General features: G+C 45.1%; 2 protein-coding genes and 1 long non-coding RNA gene across 5 annotated transcripts; 2 read left to right on the top strand and 1 right to left on the bottom strand.

Moving 5' to 3' along the window:
• The first annotated feature begins 812 nt into the window (after positions 1–812).
• Positions 813–7,183, top strand: LOC130204787 (zinc finger protein 513-like). Its single transcript, XM_056431753.1, has 7 exons — positions 813–818; positions 921–1,023; positions 2,573–2,695; positions 3,139–3,273; positions 3,557–4,009; positions 5,036–5,211; positions 5,574–7,183. Exons 1-7 carry the CDS (start codon positions 813–815, stop codon positions 6,165–6,167), a joined length of 1,590 nt encoding a protein of 529 aa, XP_056287728.1. The 3' UTR covers positions 6,168–7,183.
• Positions 7,184–7,282: 99 nt separating this feature from the next.
• On the bottom strand, positions 7,283–14,091 carry ephx2 (epoxide hydrolase 2, cytoplasmic). 2 transcript variants are annotated; one of them, XM_056430804.1, is made up of 20 exons: positions 13,659–14,091; positions 13,271–13,321; positions 12,630–12,931; positions 11,905–11,983; positions 11,659–11,821; positions 11,050–11,240; positions 10,844–10,966; positions 10,688–10,759; positions 9,954–10,049; positions 9,797–9,875; positions 9,652–9,686; positions 9,509–9,535; positions 8,653–8,738; positions 8,468–8,579; positions 8,282–8,356; positions 8,134–8,176; positions 7,942–8,044; positions 7,745–7,814; positions 7,575–7,655; positions 7,283–7,491 (listed from the first exon to the last, which is right to left on the bottom strand). In XM_056430804.1, the coding sequence occupies exons 3-20, from the start codon at positions 12,731–12,733 to the stop codon at positions 7,345–7,347; spliced, it is 1,686 nt and encodes a 561-aa protein (XP_056286779.1). In that variant the 5' UTR covers positions 12,734–12,931; positions 13,271–13,321; positions 13,659–14,091; the 3' UTR covers positions 7,283–7,344. The 2 variants fall into 2 exon arrangements, with proteins under 2 accessions (XP_056286779.1, XP_056286778.1); XM_056430803.1 differs by having other exon boundaries at positions 13,458–14,091.
• Positions 8,665–10,898, top strand: LOC130204248 (uncharacterized). 2 transcript variants are annotated; one of them, XR_008833600.1, is made up of 3 exons: positions 8,665–8,753; positions 9,774–9,893; positions 10,818–10,898. It is a non-coding gene; the product is annotated as an uncharacterized LOC130204248 (long non-coding RNA). The 2 variants fall into 2 exon arrangements; XR_008833599.1 differs by having other exon boundaries at positions 8,667–8,753; positions 9,771–9,893.
• Positions 14,092–14,188: the final 97 nt, after the last annotated feature.

Here is a 14,188-nt window from a genome sequence, read left to right on the forward strand (position 1 = left end):
AAGGTTCTCTCCAGGTCTTTCTCCAGCTCGGCCTCGGCCTCGCCCTGAAACACACGTGTCCTATGAGTACCCCTGAGGTGCAGTATTAGTACATGTGAGGTGCAGTATTAGGACATGTGAGGTGCAGTATTAGGACAGGCTGCAGACGGACTCACGGCTCTTTGGAAGTACAGCTGGTAATCAAAGATGGGAACGTCCTTGAGCTTCTGTGAAGGACTGACTGACGGGTCCACGGGGAACAGAGGCGTGTTCAGGGACGCCACCGCCCTGCACACGGGAGAGCAGCACGCTGTACACGGTGTGGACACAGTACTGTGTGTGTGTGTGTGTGTGTACCTGACTCTCTCAGGGAAATACTGAGCCATGGTCCACACCAGCATGCCACCCCAGTCGTGACCCACCAGGGTGACCCGAGGAATCGCCTGCAAATAGACAACGTGAGATGAGGATTCATACCTTACTGCTTATTATATATATGTATACATAATAATTTATATATAGTATGTATTTATATATGTGTATATATAATATATGTATTCTATATATTTATATAATAATTATATATATATTATATATGTATATAATTATATATATATACACACTGATAGTACTTACAGTTTTCTGTGTCAGTTACTCACCATTTTATCCAGAAATGTGATTAAATCCTGGAAGAAAACAATATTAATATTACATAACTAAATAATTACAGCAGCGTAGGTTAAAAATAATAATATATATTTATATGTTAGTGTACTTGTATTCAATGAAGTGTGCGTTGTACCTTGCAAAGCTGCTCCTGAGAATATTCTTCGATGTCTGTCGGAGGAAAAAACAAAAACGTGTTCATGTAATAATTTAAGGTTTCATAATTGAATGTAAACATTCTTGTGAATATGAAAGTAGTTGCTGTGTGACTGGAGGTTCACCTGGAGGCGCTGTGGACCCTCCGTACCCCTTCATGTCCAGAGCCAGCACCCGGAACCCGGCTGCAGCCAGGGCTGGGATCTACCAGAGGGGTCAGGGGTCAGTACTCACACACAGTGGGCGTGAACATTGTGCCGCGTGGGTTCGAGGGGGCGTTACCTGGTACCTCCAGGAGTACCAGCTCTCAGGGAAACCGTGGCACAGAACCACAGGTGGACCTGAGCCCATCTCCACATAGTGAGTCCTCACACCAGGCTGACACACACACACACACAGACGAGTTATTACGACACGCTGCATTCTACAGGCGCGTCAAAGAAGAAATCTGCAAAAATAATGATAAAGGGGTTTATGTAGAAATATAAAAAGGACATAAATAAAGTTTTTTTTTAGAATACCGAAGATGTAAATAAAAAAAATTGGAAACAAAAAGGAATAAATGAAATAATGGTTACGTAAATATTTGTAATATTTGAGAAATTAAATCACATTAATAAACTATTGGGAACTAGATAAAAAGTAAATAACAAATGTGTAATTATAAAGAGGAATAGATCAAAGAATGAATAAATGAAAAATTGGAAATATACTGAAGAATTATCAGAAAATAAAAGAACACTTAAAATTATTTCCACATGTATTTATTTTAATTTATGGTTTAAATTGTACTTTTTAATTGCTTTATTTGTTCCTCTATATTGTTTTAAACTGTTATTTTCCAAGTGTTTGTGTCTGTTTATGTATTTAAACGTTTATTTCCAGATGTTTGAGTCTAACTGGTGTTTTAACTGTCGTCTTCCAGATGTTTGAGTCTATCTGGTATTTTAACTGAAGCTTAACTTTAACATACACATGATTTTAAATGTTAAGTTTACCCGAGGCACGAGAAGGAAACAGTAAATGTTGCCCGACTGGTCGGACATATTGACCTTGTTGGCTTCCTCTTTGTCTCTCAGAGACTGTCGGAGACGCCATGTCCTCTACGGCGATGTGTTTGTGTGTTATCTCATCCTGAATGTTTCGTCTGTCGATCTCTCCACTTCCTCTCTTCCTTTTTGCCTCCTGTCTCCACTTCCTCTTCTCAGGCGCGCTCCTGACCTCCCTCCCCTTCCTCCTTCCTTTCTTTCTCTCGCCGCTTCCTGTTTGACGGCTCTCTACCGCGTTCTTCCTCTTTTACATGTGTGCCCCGACATCGACTTTGTCTACTGTGGGAAAACTTTGTTATCTGTTAATGTCCAGGGTTTCATCTCCCTTCCCATAAATCACCTGTGTTTTTACATGCAGGTGACTAACAACAACAACAACAACAACGTAGTGTCCTTTATGTGAGAGTCAGCCTTAGTAACCAGGGAACGGGGTGCATCTCTTCCTGAAGAACGAGCTTTAAGAGCATGACCTCTTGTGTTTCTCATCTCCTCCTCCTCCCTACTCTCTCATCTCACTTCCTCTTCACCTGCGTTTACTTTGATGTTTCTTTTAGTTTATTTACATCATACTGTGTGTGTGCATGTTTACTTTTTTTATTTGTTTCTAATAAATCAGTAAATCCGACACACAAACCTCTCAAGTGGAAATATAAAACATATTTCCGTCGGTGTTTGGGTTCTGTGTTTTCTCCCGAGTGACCGTGTCACCCGGTTGTGTTCAGTGGAGTTGGAGGACGGGGCGGTGCTGTGTGACCCGAGCTGTTTGGTTCTGGAGAGCGACTTCCTGCTGAGCGGCGAGCTGGAGTTTGGAGACGCTGACATCATGGGGCTGGAGAGCGAGTCGGGTCAGTGAAACACAGACACACACTGGAGCATACGTTAAGGAATACTCAAAAGATAAAAATACTGGGAAGTTTAGACTTCTACGAGACTCTGATCAAACCTTCAAAATAAAAGGTCCGGGTTAAAAGGTCATTTTCTGTCTTTAAAAGAACTTCTTGTTTCAGTGGAGCTGTAGTGGTGAGCGAGCTTCCAAAGCTGCCACGTCTTGTTAAGAAGCAAATAAAGAAGAGCAAACGTCCCCCCCCCGGGCATCTGGCAGACTAACGGCAGCAGCTCTGTGGCGATATCTTACGATAACATCAGAGTTTATCTTTGAAGGGAGAAAGAAACGACGTCTATAAAAAGTGTTTTAGTTCATTCTTAAATCTGCTTCAAGAATAAACCTTCAGAGTTTTAGTCACTAGTTGTGATGAGCATATTTAATACGTCCCTCCTCCTCCTTCAGGGATGGCGGTGTTCTCTCTGAGCGGAGACGACGACCCTTCAGCACCGACAGGCTCCACCTTCCCCGCCTTCCTGTCCTGTAAAGGATGCGGCCGCCTCCTGGGGGACCCGGCTCTGGGAGCGGGTCTCGATCTGGGTGAGCGCTGCACCGGCTTCACCAAACGAAGATGAATATTCCTGCAGCCGTTCATACTGTGATGTCCTGAATGATGCTAGAACCTGAACACATCATCCTTTCACTATGAGAACTACACATACAAACAATATGATGTTTACATGAAACGTATCACACTCAGAATAATAGTGGAACATTTGGAGGATCAACGTGATTCATATAATTAAACTCTGGAAGTATTCCAGGTGTGTTGTGCCTCATTTCCCACACATCTCCTCATGGCTCATCTAAGCTGTTGTTCCAGGTGTGGGCCTGGACCTGGGGGCGGAGCTCTACTGTCTCACCTGTGAGGAGGGCCTCCAGCACGACGGCTCGCCTCAGGCGGAGGAGGGCTCGCCGGAGGCGGGCGAGGAGAAGCCGGACGACGCCCCCCCCAAAGCGTTCTCCTGCTCGCTGTGCGCCTTCACCTCGCGCTACTCCAACCACCTGAAGCGCCACATGAGGACCCACGACGGCCACAAGCCGTACCGCTGCCCCGCCTGCCCCTACGCCTCGGCGCAGCTGGTCAACCTGCAGCGCCACGCCCGCACGCACACCGGGGAGAAGCCGCACCGCTGCCCCCAGTGCAGCTACGCCTGCAGTTCCCTCGGCAACCTGCGGAGGCACCAGCGCATGCACACGCAGGAGAGGCCGCAGAGGAGGGAGAAGGAGAAGCGACGAGGGAGGAGGAAAAAAGGGAGCACCGCAAGCGGAGAAGGTAACAAACACCCGCAAGGAAACTCCCCTAGGGAAGGAGTTGAGGCTGCTGCTACTGATTATTGATCCTCATGATCATCTCTTCATGTTTATTGGAAGGAAAGTTTCTCAAAGATGTTCAGTGTGAAAATGAATATAATATCCTAGAGATACGTTTTACAAATTTGTTCAACAAACAGTCGAAAAACCTCAAATATTCAGTTTAATGATATCAAGCAGGAAATCTCCACATTTCAAGACGCCTAAAACAACATTTTCTGTAATTTTTGCAATTTTTTTTTGATGAATCGATGATCAAATAAATATCAAATAAATATGAATATTTATATTCGGATATCTTGTTTTTGACCAATAGTCAATCTTCAGTTTACAAAGATAGAAGTCAGAAAAACAGGAAACACTCAAAATTGGAGAAGTTGCCACCAGAAGCTGTTTAATATTTGTGCATCATAAATAACCGATGAATGATTCATCACATATCAGTCGGCGTGGAGTCAGACATCGGTCTGTATGTCCTGAGGAGAAATTAATCAGTTTTCTGTTTAATTGACGTGCTTTACGTTTGATGAAAGAAGCCTAAAATCAGAGGAAGCAGCTGAGTTTGGTTTCATGATGAAGAGACGCCTCAGGCTCTGGTTCGAGTTGTGAAGCGCTGAGCGGACTCACGAGTCGTGGACCTCACGCTTTAGATCGTCTTCATTTGAGGAGGAAGAGGAAGCGACGAGTGGAAACTGAAAGAGTTAAAAAAATGAGGAAGAGAAGTTGACCGTGGTTCAGTGCTTCATCAACGTTTACGTTTCATCTTCACGGTTCAACAGAGCAAGAGAAACCTCAACGGCTCGCGGACAAGGCGTTGTCTCAGGAAACGAGATGTATAAATATATTTAAAGTTTAAGTAAAAGGAGGAAGTTGGAGATGAGATGAATTTCTTCTGATGAGAACAAACTGCCGCTGGACACTCACGTGTCGTTGTTCCTCCTCTGCCGGTTGTTTCGCGGTGAATGAATAACCCAGTTTCTCTCCTCAGTGGTATCAGACCTGACCCTCAGGGTGACCCAGGACTCCGGGTTCTTCCAGACGTTGGGGGGCCTGGGCTCCCCCTCCGCCCCGCTGCCCGTGCTCCTCTTCCCCCTCTGCTGCCGCATGTGTGGCCTGGAGGAGGACGACCTGGAGGGGGACAAGGGGGACGGAGACGCAGGACAGGTATACCAGGGTTACCTAACATTCTGGGATGGTCGTCTATATTATTAAATATTATTTTATATGTGTGTGTGTGTGTATATATATATCTATTTAAAATATATATATATATAAAAATATATATAATTTATATATATATATAATACATTTAAAGAAATTCGGTCAAAGTTTGTCGGATTTGTTGTCACGTGACTGTTGGTCTCAGATGAATCAATCTTGACTTCATAGTTCCAGTGAGGAGCTCAGAATTTAACGTATTTTCCAGAATCCGGTTGCGGTAAACGGTTTATTCGGGGCGACATGATGAAGAACTAAATGTTCCTGATGAAATATCACCGTCTGAAGCTCCGCCCGTCTCCTTCCAGGTGTGTCGGCGTTGCTCAATGGACCTGCGGTCCAAAGACGGGCCCGGTCTCCGTGCAGCCCGCCTGTCGCTGGGCTCCGTCGGGCCTCGCGCGCTGCTGTACCGCTGCCCCCGCTGCCCCTTCCTGTCCCGCTACCCCAACCACCTGGCCCGCCACGCCCACACCCACTCGGAGGAGAAACCCCACCGCTGCCCTCACTGCCCCTACACCTCCTCGCACCTCGACAACCTCAAGCGCCACCTGCGCGTGCACACGGGCGAGAAGCCCTACCAGTGCCCGGCGTGCAGCTACGCCTGCGGGAACCTCGCCAACCTGCGGCGGCACGAACGCATCCACTCGGGCGCCAAGCCCTTCCACTGCGGCGTGTGCGGCTACTCCTGCAACCAGAGCATGAACCTGAAGAGGCACATGCTGCGGCACACGGGCGAGAAGCCGTACGCCTGCGCCGAGTGCGACTACACCACCGGCCACTGGGACAACTACAAGCGGCACCAGAGGAAGCACGGCCACGACACGGACAGCTGGGACAAGCACGCCCCCGCCAACGGCCTCAGCTGGAGCCGAGAGGCCCCGGAGGGCCAGGAGCACCACTAGTGTGTGTGTGTGGGGGGGGGAGGTAGGTATACACTGGTGAACCTCCAGCTCAGGTTGGACTCAAACTCAGGTGCCTTGACGGACGCTGCACTGACTTTATAATACACGGGGGCATTAATGTGTGTGTGTGAATGAAACACACACACACACACACTGAATCACTTTTCAGACCACATACATCTCTTCTGTCACCATGTGACTTTTTCTACCAGACAAACGGATTTCTAAAACGTTTGTTCTTTTGTTTTTCTTGGACAGATGCTCTATATTTTTTATCGTAACTTCTCACGCTTTGCGGTCCTCCGGGTGTTTTGGTTCAGTCCGGTTGAAGAGTGGACTCTTCCGGTTCTCTGCGGGCTTCCTGTGTAGCCGGACTAACGTGGACTCACTGCAGATTATTTATGACGGGTGATGTTCAAAAAGAGATTTATTAAAGAGTTTATTCAGTGGTGAAGAAAAGCAGAAACACTGAATGTGTTCGTGGTGTTATGAGGTGTTGGGAATAAAAACATTCTGATTATATTCTCAAACATCGTGGCCTCTGTTATAATTTTTTTAATTAAAATTCTGATTTTATTCTCATGTTTAAAAAAATATTAAAATACAGAATTTATGATCAAATATTGTGGTTTTTAAATAGAGTAATTCTGACTTCATTCTCAAACATTGTGGTTTATTAATATTTAAATGATGACTAATCTTTTTTATATTAACATTACAACTCCAACCAAAATCTTATTTTTCTTTTACTAGATAATTTGTTGTTTGAAACATGAAAAAAAGATCCATATTTTAATTGTTATCCTTCAGTGTTATAGCTTATTGTTTGAGTTACATGCTGAAAGTGAAGCAACATATTTAATTACTGAAACACTCGTGGCAGTGAAATCATCCTGTTTACCTCTCGTTTGAGTTAAGTTCACGTAAACCGGATCAAGCCAACGGATCACAACATTTTTATCGTCACATGTTTGTCAAATCTCCACTTTGCTAATAAAGTTATTTGAAGACGCTTATTTGTCTTCTGTGTTTGTCAAAAACAGAAAACAGTGAAAGATGTCCTTACAATTCGAGAGAAATGTCTCACCAATAGTTCAAAAGAGCAAAATACAACATTGAGGCTGATTAGTTTTATTAGTAGATTGATATAACGGTGACATCATCTCGCCCCGCCCCCTCACAGTCTGGGTGCCACGGTAACGCCTCCAGCCCTCTTCAGGTTCTCTTCCAGCCACGAGATCAGGAGGCGGTTCGTCTCCGCCGGCCTCTCCATCTGAGTCCAGTGGCCACACTCCTCCACGTGTCCTCTGCGCAGGTTGGGGATCTGCAGTGCACATAAACAATAATAACAACAACAACAATAATGATGATCTGTGATCACGCTTGTGTCATTTTGTCTCCCCTCACCAGGTCCTCCATCCCCTTGGAGAAGGCCGGCAGCAGCACCTGGTCTTTACCTGCCGTCACCATCAGAGCCGGCATGAGCAGCTAACACACACACACACACACACACACACAGATTATTACGCCAGTGAAAAAAGTCCTCTTGTTTGTTTCTCGCTCTTTGTGTAACGGACCTTTCCGATTGGACGAGAGCACATCCACTTCCAGTTCAGCGCCCCGTTGCGATACCAGTTCAACGGCCTCCTGCGAACGAGAAGAACCGCTCAGGAACACGGATGTACTCTGAATGAACGGCGACCTGGAGGGAAACGCTACTTCCTGCTCAGAAACAGTCCACAGGTCAGAGGTCAGAGGGTGAGTGACTCCTGACCTGAAGCCTTGTTCTTCATACTGGCTGACGTAGTACTGCAGGTCGGCCTCCGTCAGGATGCAGCTGCGAGGAATCTGCTCTGGCAGACCCACGAACAGGCCTCCTGCACACGCACACACACACACACACACACGCACGGGGTCAGGACACGTCGGGCTCCACCGTGTTTCTGCAGGAGCTTCAGTGCTTCACCTCGAGCGCAGACTCCTGCGGTGCTGATGGAGGGACGCTTCCCCTGAGAGACCAACAAGCTTTTATTACCATGACCTGTGCACACTTTAATTATATATACATTCATATATATATATATATATGAATGTATGTGAGTGTGTCCCCTCACCACTTCAGCACTACTGAAGAAGAAGATCTTGAAGGTTCTCTCCAGGTCTTTCTCCAGCTCGGCCTCGGCCTCGCCCTGAAACACACGTGTCCTATGAGTACCCCTGAGGTGCAGTATTAGTACATGTGAGGTGCAGTATTAGGACATGTGAGGTGCAGTATTAGGACAGGCTGCAGACGGACTCACGGCTCTTTGGAAGTACAGCTGGTAATCAAAGATGGGAACGTCCTTGAGCTTCTGTGAAGGACTGACTGACGGGTCCACGGGGAACAGAGGCGTGTTCAGGGACGCCACCGCCCTGCACACGGGAGAGCAGCACGCTGTACACGGTGTGGACACAGTACTGTGTGTGTGTGTGTGTGTGTGTGTACCTGACTCTCTCAGGGAAATACTGAGCCATGGTCCACACCAGCATGCCACCCCAGTCGTGACCCACCAGGGTGACCCGAGGAATCGCCTGCAAATAGACAACGTGAGATGAGGATTCATACCTTACTGCTTATTATATACAGGACTGTCTCAGAAAATTAGAATATTGTGATAAAGTTCTTTATTTTCTGTAATGCAATTAAAAAAACAAAAATGTCATGCATTCTGGATTCATTACAAATCAACTGAAATATTGCAAGCCTTTTATTCTTTTAATATTGCTGATTATGGCTTACAGCTTAAGAAAACTCTAAAATCCTATCTCATAAAATTTTAATATTTCCTCAGACCAAGTAAAAAAAAGATTTATAACAGCTGAGTGTTTGTCAAGGCTCAGGAAACCCTTGCAGGTGTTTCGAGTTAATTAGACAATTCAAGTGATTTGTTTAATACCCTACTAGTATACTTTTTCATGATATTCTAATATTTAGAGATAGGATATTTGAGTTTTCTTAAGCTGTAAGCCATAATCAGCAATATTAAAAGAATTAAAGGCTTGCAATATTTCAGTTGATTTGTAATGAATCCAGAATGCATGACATTTTTGTTTTTTTAATTGCATTGCAGAAAATAAAGAACTTCATCACAATATTCTAATTTTCTGAGACAGTCCTGTATATGTATACATAATAATTTATATATAGTATGTATTTATATATATAATTATATGTGTATATATAATATATGTATTCTATATATTTATATAATAATAATATATATATTATATATGTATATAATAATTATATATATATATACACACTGATAGTACTTACAGTTTTCTGTGTGTCAGTTACTCACCATTTTATCCAGAAATGTGATTAAATCCTGGAAGAAAACAATATTAATATTACATAACTAAATAATTACAGCAGCGTAGGTTAAAAGTAATAATATATATTTATATGTTAGTGTACTTGTATTCAATGAAGTGTGCGTTGTACCTTGCAAAGCTGCTCCTGAGAATATTCTTCGATGTCTGTCGGAGGAAAAAACAAAAACGTGTTCATGTAATAATTTAAGGTTTCATAATTGAATGTAAACATTCTTGTGAATATGAAAGTAGTTGCTGTGTGACTGGAGGTTCACCTGGAGGCGCTGTGGACCCTCCGTACCCCTTCATGTCCAGAGCCAGCACCCGGAACCCGGCTGCAGCCAGGGCTGGGATCTACCAGAGGGGTCAGGGGTCAGTACTCACACACAGTGGGCGTGAACATTGTGCCGCGTGGGTTCAAGGGGGCGTTACCTGGTACCTCCAGGAGTACCAGCTCTCAGGGAAACCGTGGCACAGAACCACAGGTGGACCTGAGCCCATCTCCACATAGTGAGTCCTCACACCAGGCTGACACACACACACACACACACACAGACGAGTTATTACGACACGCTGCATTCTACAGGCGCGTCAAAGAAGAAATCTGCAAAAATAATGATAAAGGGGTTTATGTTGAAATATAAAAAGGACATAAATAGTTTTTTTTTAGAATACCGAAGATGTAAATAAAAAAAATTGGAAACAAAAAGGAATAAATGAAATAATGGTTAGGTAAATATTTGTAATATTTGAGAAATTAAATCACATTAATAAACTATTGGGAACTAGATAAAAAGTAAATAACAAATGTGTAATTATAAAGAGGAATAGATCAAAGAATGAATAAATAAAAAATTGGAAATATACTGAAGAATTATCAGAAAATAAAAGAACACTTAAAATTATTTCCACATGTATTTATTTTAATTTATGGTTTAAATTGTACTTTTTTATTGCTTTATTTGTTCCTCTTTATATTTTCACATTTATTAACTTATTCTTTTCCAGATGTTTTCCTCCTGGGTTTACTATCTATATATACTTATACTTCCTAATCACAGGGCACCTTGAACTCTGACCCTGCTGCTCACATATCTGCTGTGCAAAGCATTGTGGGTAAGTGTAGCATAGCACACACTACGCGGTGTGCGAGAACTGAGCGTTACCCTGATGGCGACATATCCATGAGACACGTCTTCAGGGCTGCAGGACGGAGGAGGATCGTCTGCTCCGACAGCCTGACGCACACACACGCACACACACACGTAAACATTAGGATTGTGTTTGCGTCCACAGAGAGATGAACCCGCTGCGGCCCTCACCTGGACCCCGGTGAAGAGGGCCAGCTGGTCCAAGGCGTGGTCCAGCTGTTCCACCAAGATGGCCTCCATCCCGGCCCCCCGTGCGGCCTCCACTCCTTCCTGCTCCGCGTCCAGCCACACGGCCTGCAACGACAGGAGCGCCACGCTGAGCACACGCTAAGCACACGCCTCTACGCACACGGCCACCGGCCGCTCCGGGACTCCACCTGTCGGGACGTCACCCCCAGCTGCCGCAGGGCACAGCTGAACATGGCGGGCTCTGGGACCCTGTGGCCCGAGCGGCAGGACTGGAGGACCAGGTCGAAGCTGGCGCCCAGCAGAGAGAGGAGGCGGGCCGGACCGCCCGCTGAGGGGGCGTCGTCCAGCCAGTGATTGGCCAGGACAGCTGTCAGTAACCCTGATGGGAGGGAGGGGAGTTTAGAGAAGGGATGTCACCGGGTGACTTCTATACAACCAGAGGAGTCGCCCCCTGGTGGTCAGGAGAGAGAATGCAGCTTTAACACATGAAGCATAGACTGCTATACAACCAGAGGAGTCGCCCCCTGGTGGTCAGGAGAGAGAATGCAGCTTTAACACATGAAGCATAGACTTCTATACAACCAGAGGAGTCGCCCCCTGGTGGTCAGGAGAGAGAATGCAGCTTTAACACACGAAGCATAGACTTCTATACAACCAGAGGAGTCGCCCCCTGGTGGTCAGGAGAGAGAATGCAGCTTTAACACATGAAGCATAGACTTCTATACAACCAGAGGAGTCGCCCCCTGGTGGTCAGGAGAGAGAATGCAGCTGCAGAACAGATTTACTGAGGCACGTACCACTTTGACGCAGACGGGCCGCCGTCTTCAGCACGGCTGGTTGGACGTCCATCGCCGTCTCTCTGAGCTCCTCCAGCAGGCGTCTCGCCGACCAATCAGACGGCAGAGTCACACCCTTGAGCCGGGCCTCGTTCACGCACTCCGCCTCGAAGGCCGGGATCATCTGCACACAGGTTTCGAGGATGAAGGAGGCGGGAATGTTTCCGTCAGCGTCAGTGAATCTAAATGATTCCCGACTCCACCCACCTGAGAGAGCGTCAGCTGGCCTCTCTCCGCCCGGCTCATGGCGCCGTCCTTCAGGGACGCCACTCCGGACAGGAAACCGCTGGAAACCACAGAGAGAGACATCATCGACTTTGAGAAGAACACGTTAGTCTCAATGGGGACACGACTATTATTTAAAAATAGGAAATCTGCAGCTAGAAACATGGTGGGCTTTAAATGGGTGTCAGAAGGACATTTACAAATATATACATTTTATCTATATATGTATATTTAATATGTGTATATATATATTTAATATATAAATATGTATTTAATATATATATACACGTATATATATTTAATATATAAATATATATATTTAATATATATAAAAGTAAAGGATTCATGAAAGAAAATGAGCAATATCAATAATTCATATTTTAGCTCTAGAAATAAATGTCTGTTTCAAATCAAACAAGATATAATGTAAAATAATAATCTAAGCAAGTTAACAACAAACAACTAAAAAACTATTATTCAAAGTAAATGTTTCACAGCATTAGTGAGACTGAACGCTGATTGGTTGATCATTGTGTGTTTACGACCTTGTCGTGTGACCCGGTGTGAGACGACACACTCAGTAAAACACACACGCACACACACTTTACTTTGAATAAAAACTCAAATCCCTGCCCTGTTTCCACGGATGGTGGAATAAAAGATGAACTTTGACCCACTGGTTGCGTCACCGCCGCGTCTCTTCTTACCCCGGCAGCGCGTGCAGCTCCTCCAGCCGCTGCAGGGCCGCGTGAGGCCCGGCCGGGACCGCGACGCCCCACAGGTTGAACAACACGGCCTTCTTCTCACTCATCTCTGGTCGGAGAGGATCTGGAGGACTTCTCTGCGTGAGAGAAGACCGACTCTCTGCAGCTCCGCCCACTAGTCCTGCACCCAGTGGACCCGGACCGCGGACTCAGTCACCTCCTCCGTGCACGTGCATGCACGTACATGCTCGCCTCCCCTTTGTCACTCAATGAATGAATGAATGTTTCCACCAGGGTTGCCAGGTCTGTGTGACAAAACCAGCCCAATGGCCAATCAAAACCAGCCCAATGGCCAATAAAACAAGCCCAAAAAACAAGCCCAATATCAGAACTCAAAATATGCCTGTGCCAAACCATATACACTGCTTTTAAAGTCCAACAGCATTGCTATCATTGCCAAATGTATTGTAATATCTACAAAGTAACACCAAATGGTTAGTATGCCAGCATTAAAAGCAGTTTTCCCGAAACAGTTATTTCACCTAGGTCCTAAAATGGCCTTGTGTAATTAGATACAGTATATTATCATAAATAAAACATAGCTCTGTGAATGTGTAGACCAATTCACTGACGGACAAACTAACCTGTTGCTTTGTCTTGAGGCTTTCTCTTCCCTTTTCTCTCTTCCTCCCTGCCTGGACAACATGAATGTACTGTTTTTACTTCATATGCATTTACTGTAGTTAATGCAATACCTTATTTCAACTGAAACACCTTATGTTGCTTCACTATATTTTTATCAGATACTTATAGTTCAAACAATGTACGCACTCGACAACTGGAGAACGGAGCAGCATTTCGAATGTGTTTCCCCGTTTTGCTGTGGTTTTGGAGATCACTGTGGTGCGCACGAATCTCGGTTTTGCAGTACCGACAAAAAGCTTTGGTATCATCCCCGTTCTATCCATTCTTTAATTCCGTTTTCACTTTCCCATTCTTTCGTATATTTCTTCCCGTATTTAGCCCACTTACCGGGTGGCATGTTTCTCCAGTGTAGCTAGCTACACTAACTACCAGACCAGAGTTGGGATCGAGCGGGTCGCGGGAGACTGAGAGCGGCGAGAGCTTTAGGTGCGTGTGTGTATGTGGGCGTGTCCCATGTCCATGTGTGTACGTGCTGATCTGGAGTCAGTTTGGTAGGATTTGGGTAGAAATAAATTATTTCATTTAAAATATGGATTTTTATTTAAAGATATTCATGTAATTTGCATGCAAAATAGGTCTACCCGAACCAGCGGCAACACTTCAAAAGTAGCCCAATTCCGCGGGAAAACCGCGGACCTGGCAACTTTCCACAGAACTCCGAGCAGCGCTTTTTGTTTCGCTCATTAAAATGATCTGCGGTGAAATGCTGCCATCTAGCGGTCGCGGAGTGTCACTGCAATGTTTTGATTATCGTGTCGAAACTGCCAAAGATAAACATGCAACAAGCTCTCGGATGTTTTAAATGTCTCGACCATCCTGTTGCTCTGGAGGACAGACGTGTTACAGAGAGTTCAGTC

The sequence above is a fragment of the Pseudoliparis swirei genome, chromosome 14, assembly GCF_029220125.1.
Source record: "Pseudoliparis swirei isolate HS2019 ecotype Mariana Trench chromosome 14, NWPU_hadal_v1, whole genome shotgun sequence".
Classification (NCBI taxonomy): Eukaryota; Metazoa; Chordata; class Actinopteri; order Perciformes; family Liparidae; genus Pseudoliparis; species Pseudoliparis swirei.

Coding starts and splice junctions, on each gene's coding strand:
- LOC130204787 (XM_056431753.1), top strand. Junction 4,010..5,035: donor GAGCACCGCAAGCGGAGAAG/GTAACAAACACC, acceptor TTCTCTCCTCAG/TGGTATCAGACCTGACCCTC. Junction 5,212..5,573: donor GGGACGGAGACGCAGGACAG/GTATACCAGGGT, acceptor GTCTCCTTCCAG/GTGTGTCGGCGTTGCTCAAT.
- ephx2 (XM_056430804.1), bottom strand. CDS start 12,733: ATGAGTGAGAAGAAGGCCGTGTTGTTCAACCTGTGGGGCGTCGCGGTC. Junction 8,177..8,281: donor TCTTCAGTAGTGCTGAAGTG/GTGAGGGGACAC, acceptor TTGGTCTCTCAG/GGGAAGCGTCCCTCCATCAG. Junction 7,815..7,941: donor TATGAAGAACAAGGCTTCAG/GTCAGGAGTCAC, acceptor TCTCGTTCGCAG/GAGGCCGTTGAACTGGTATC.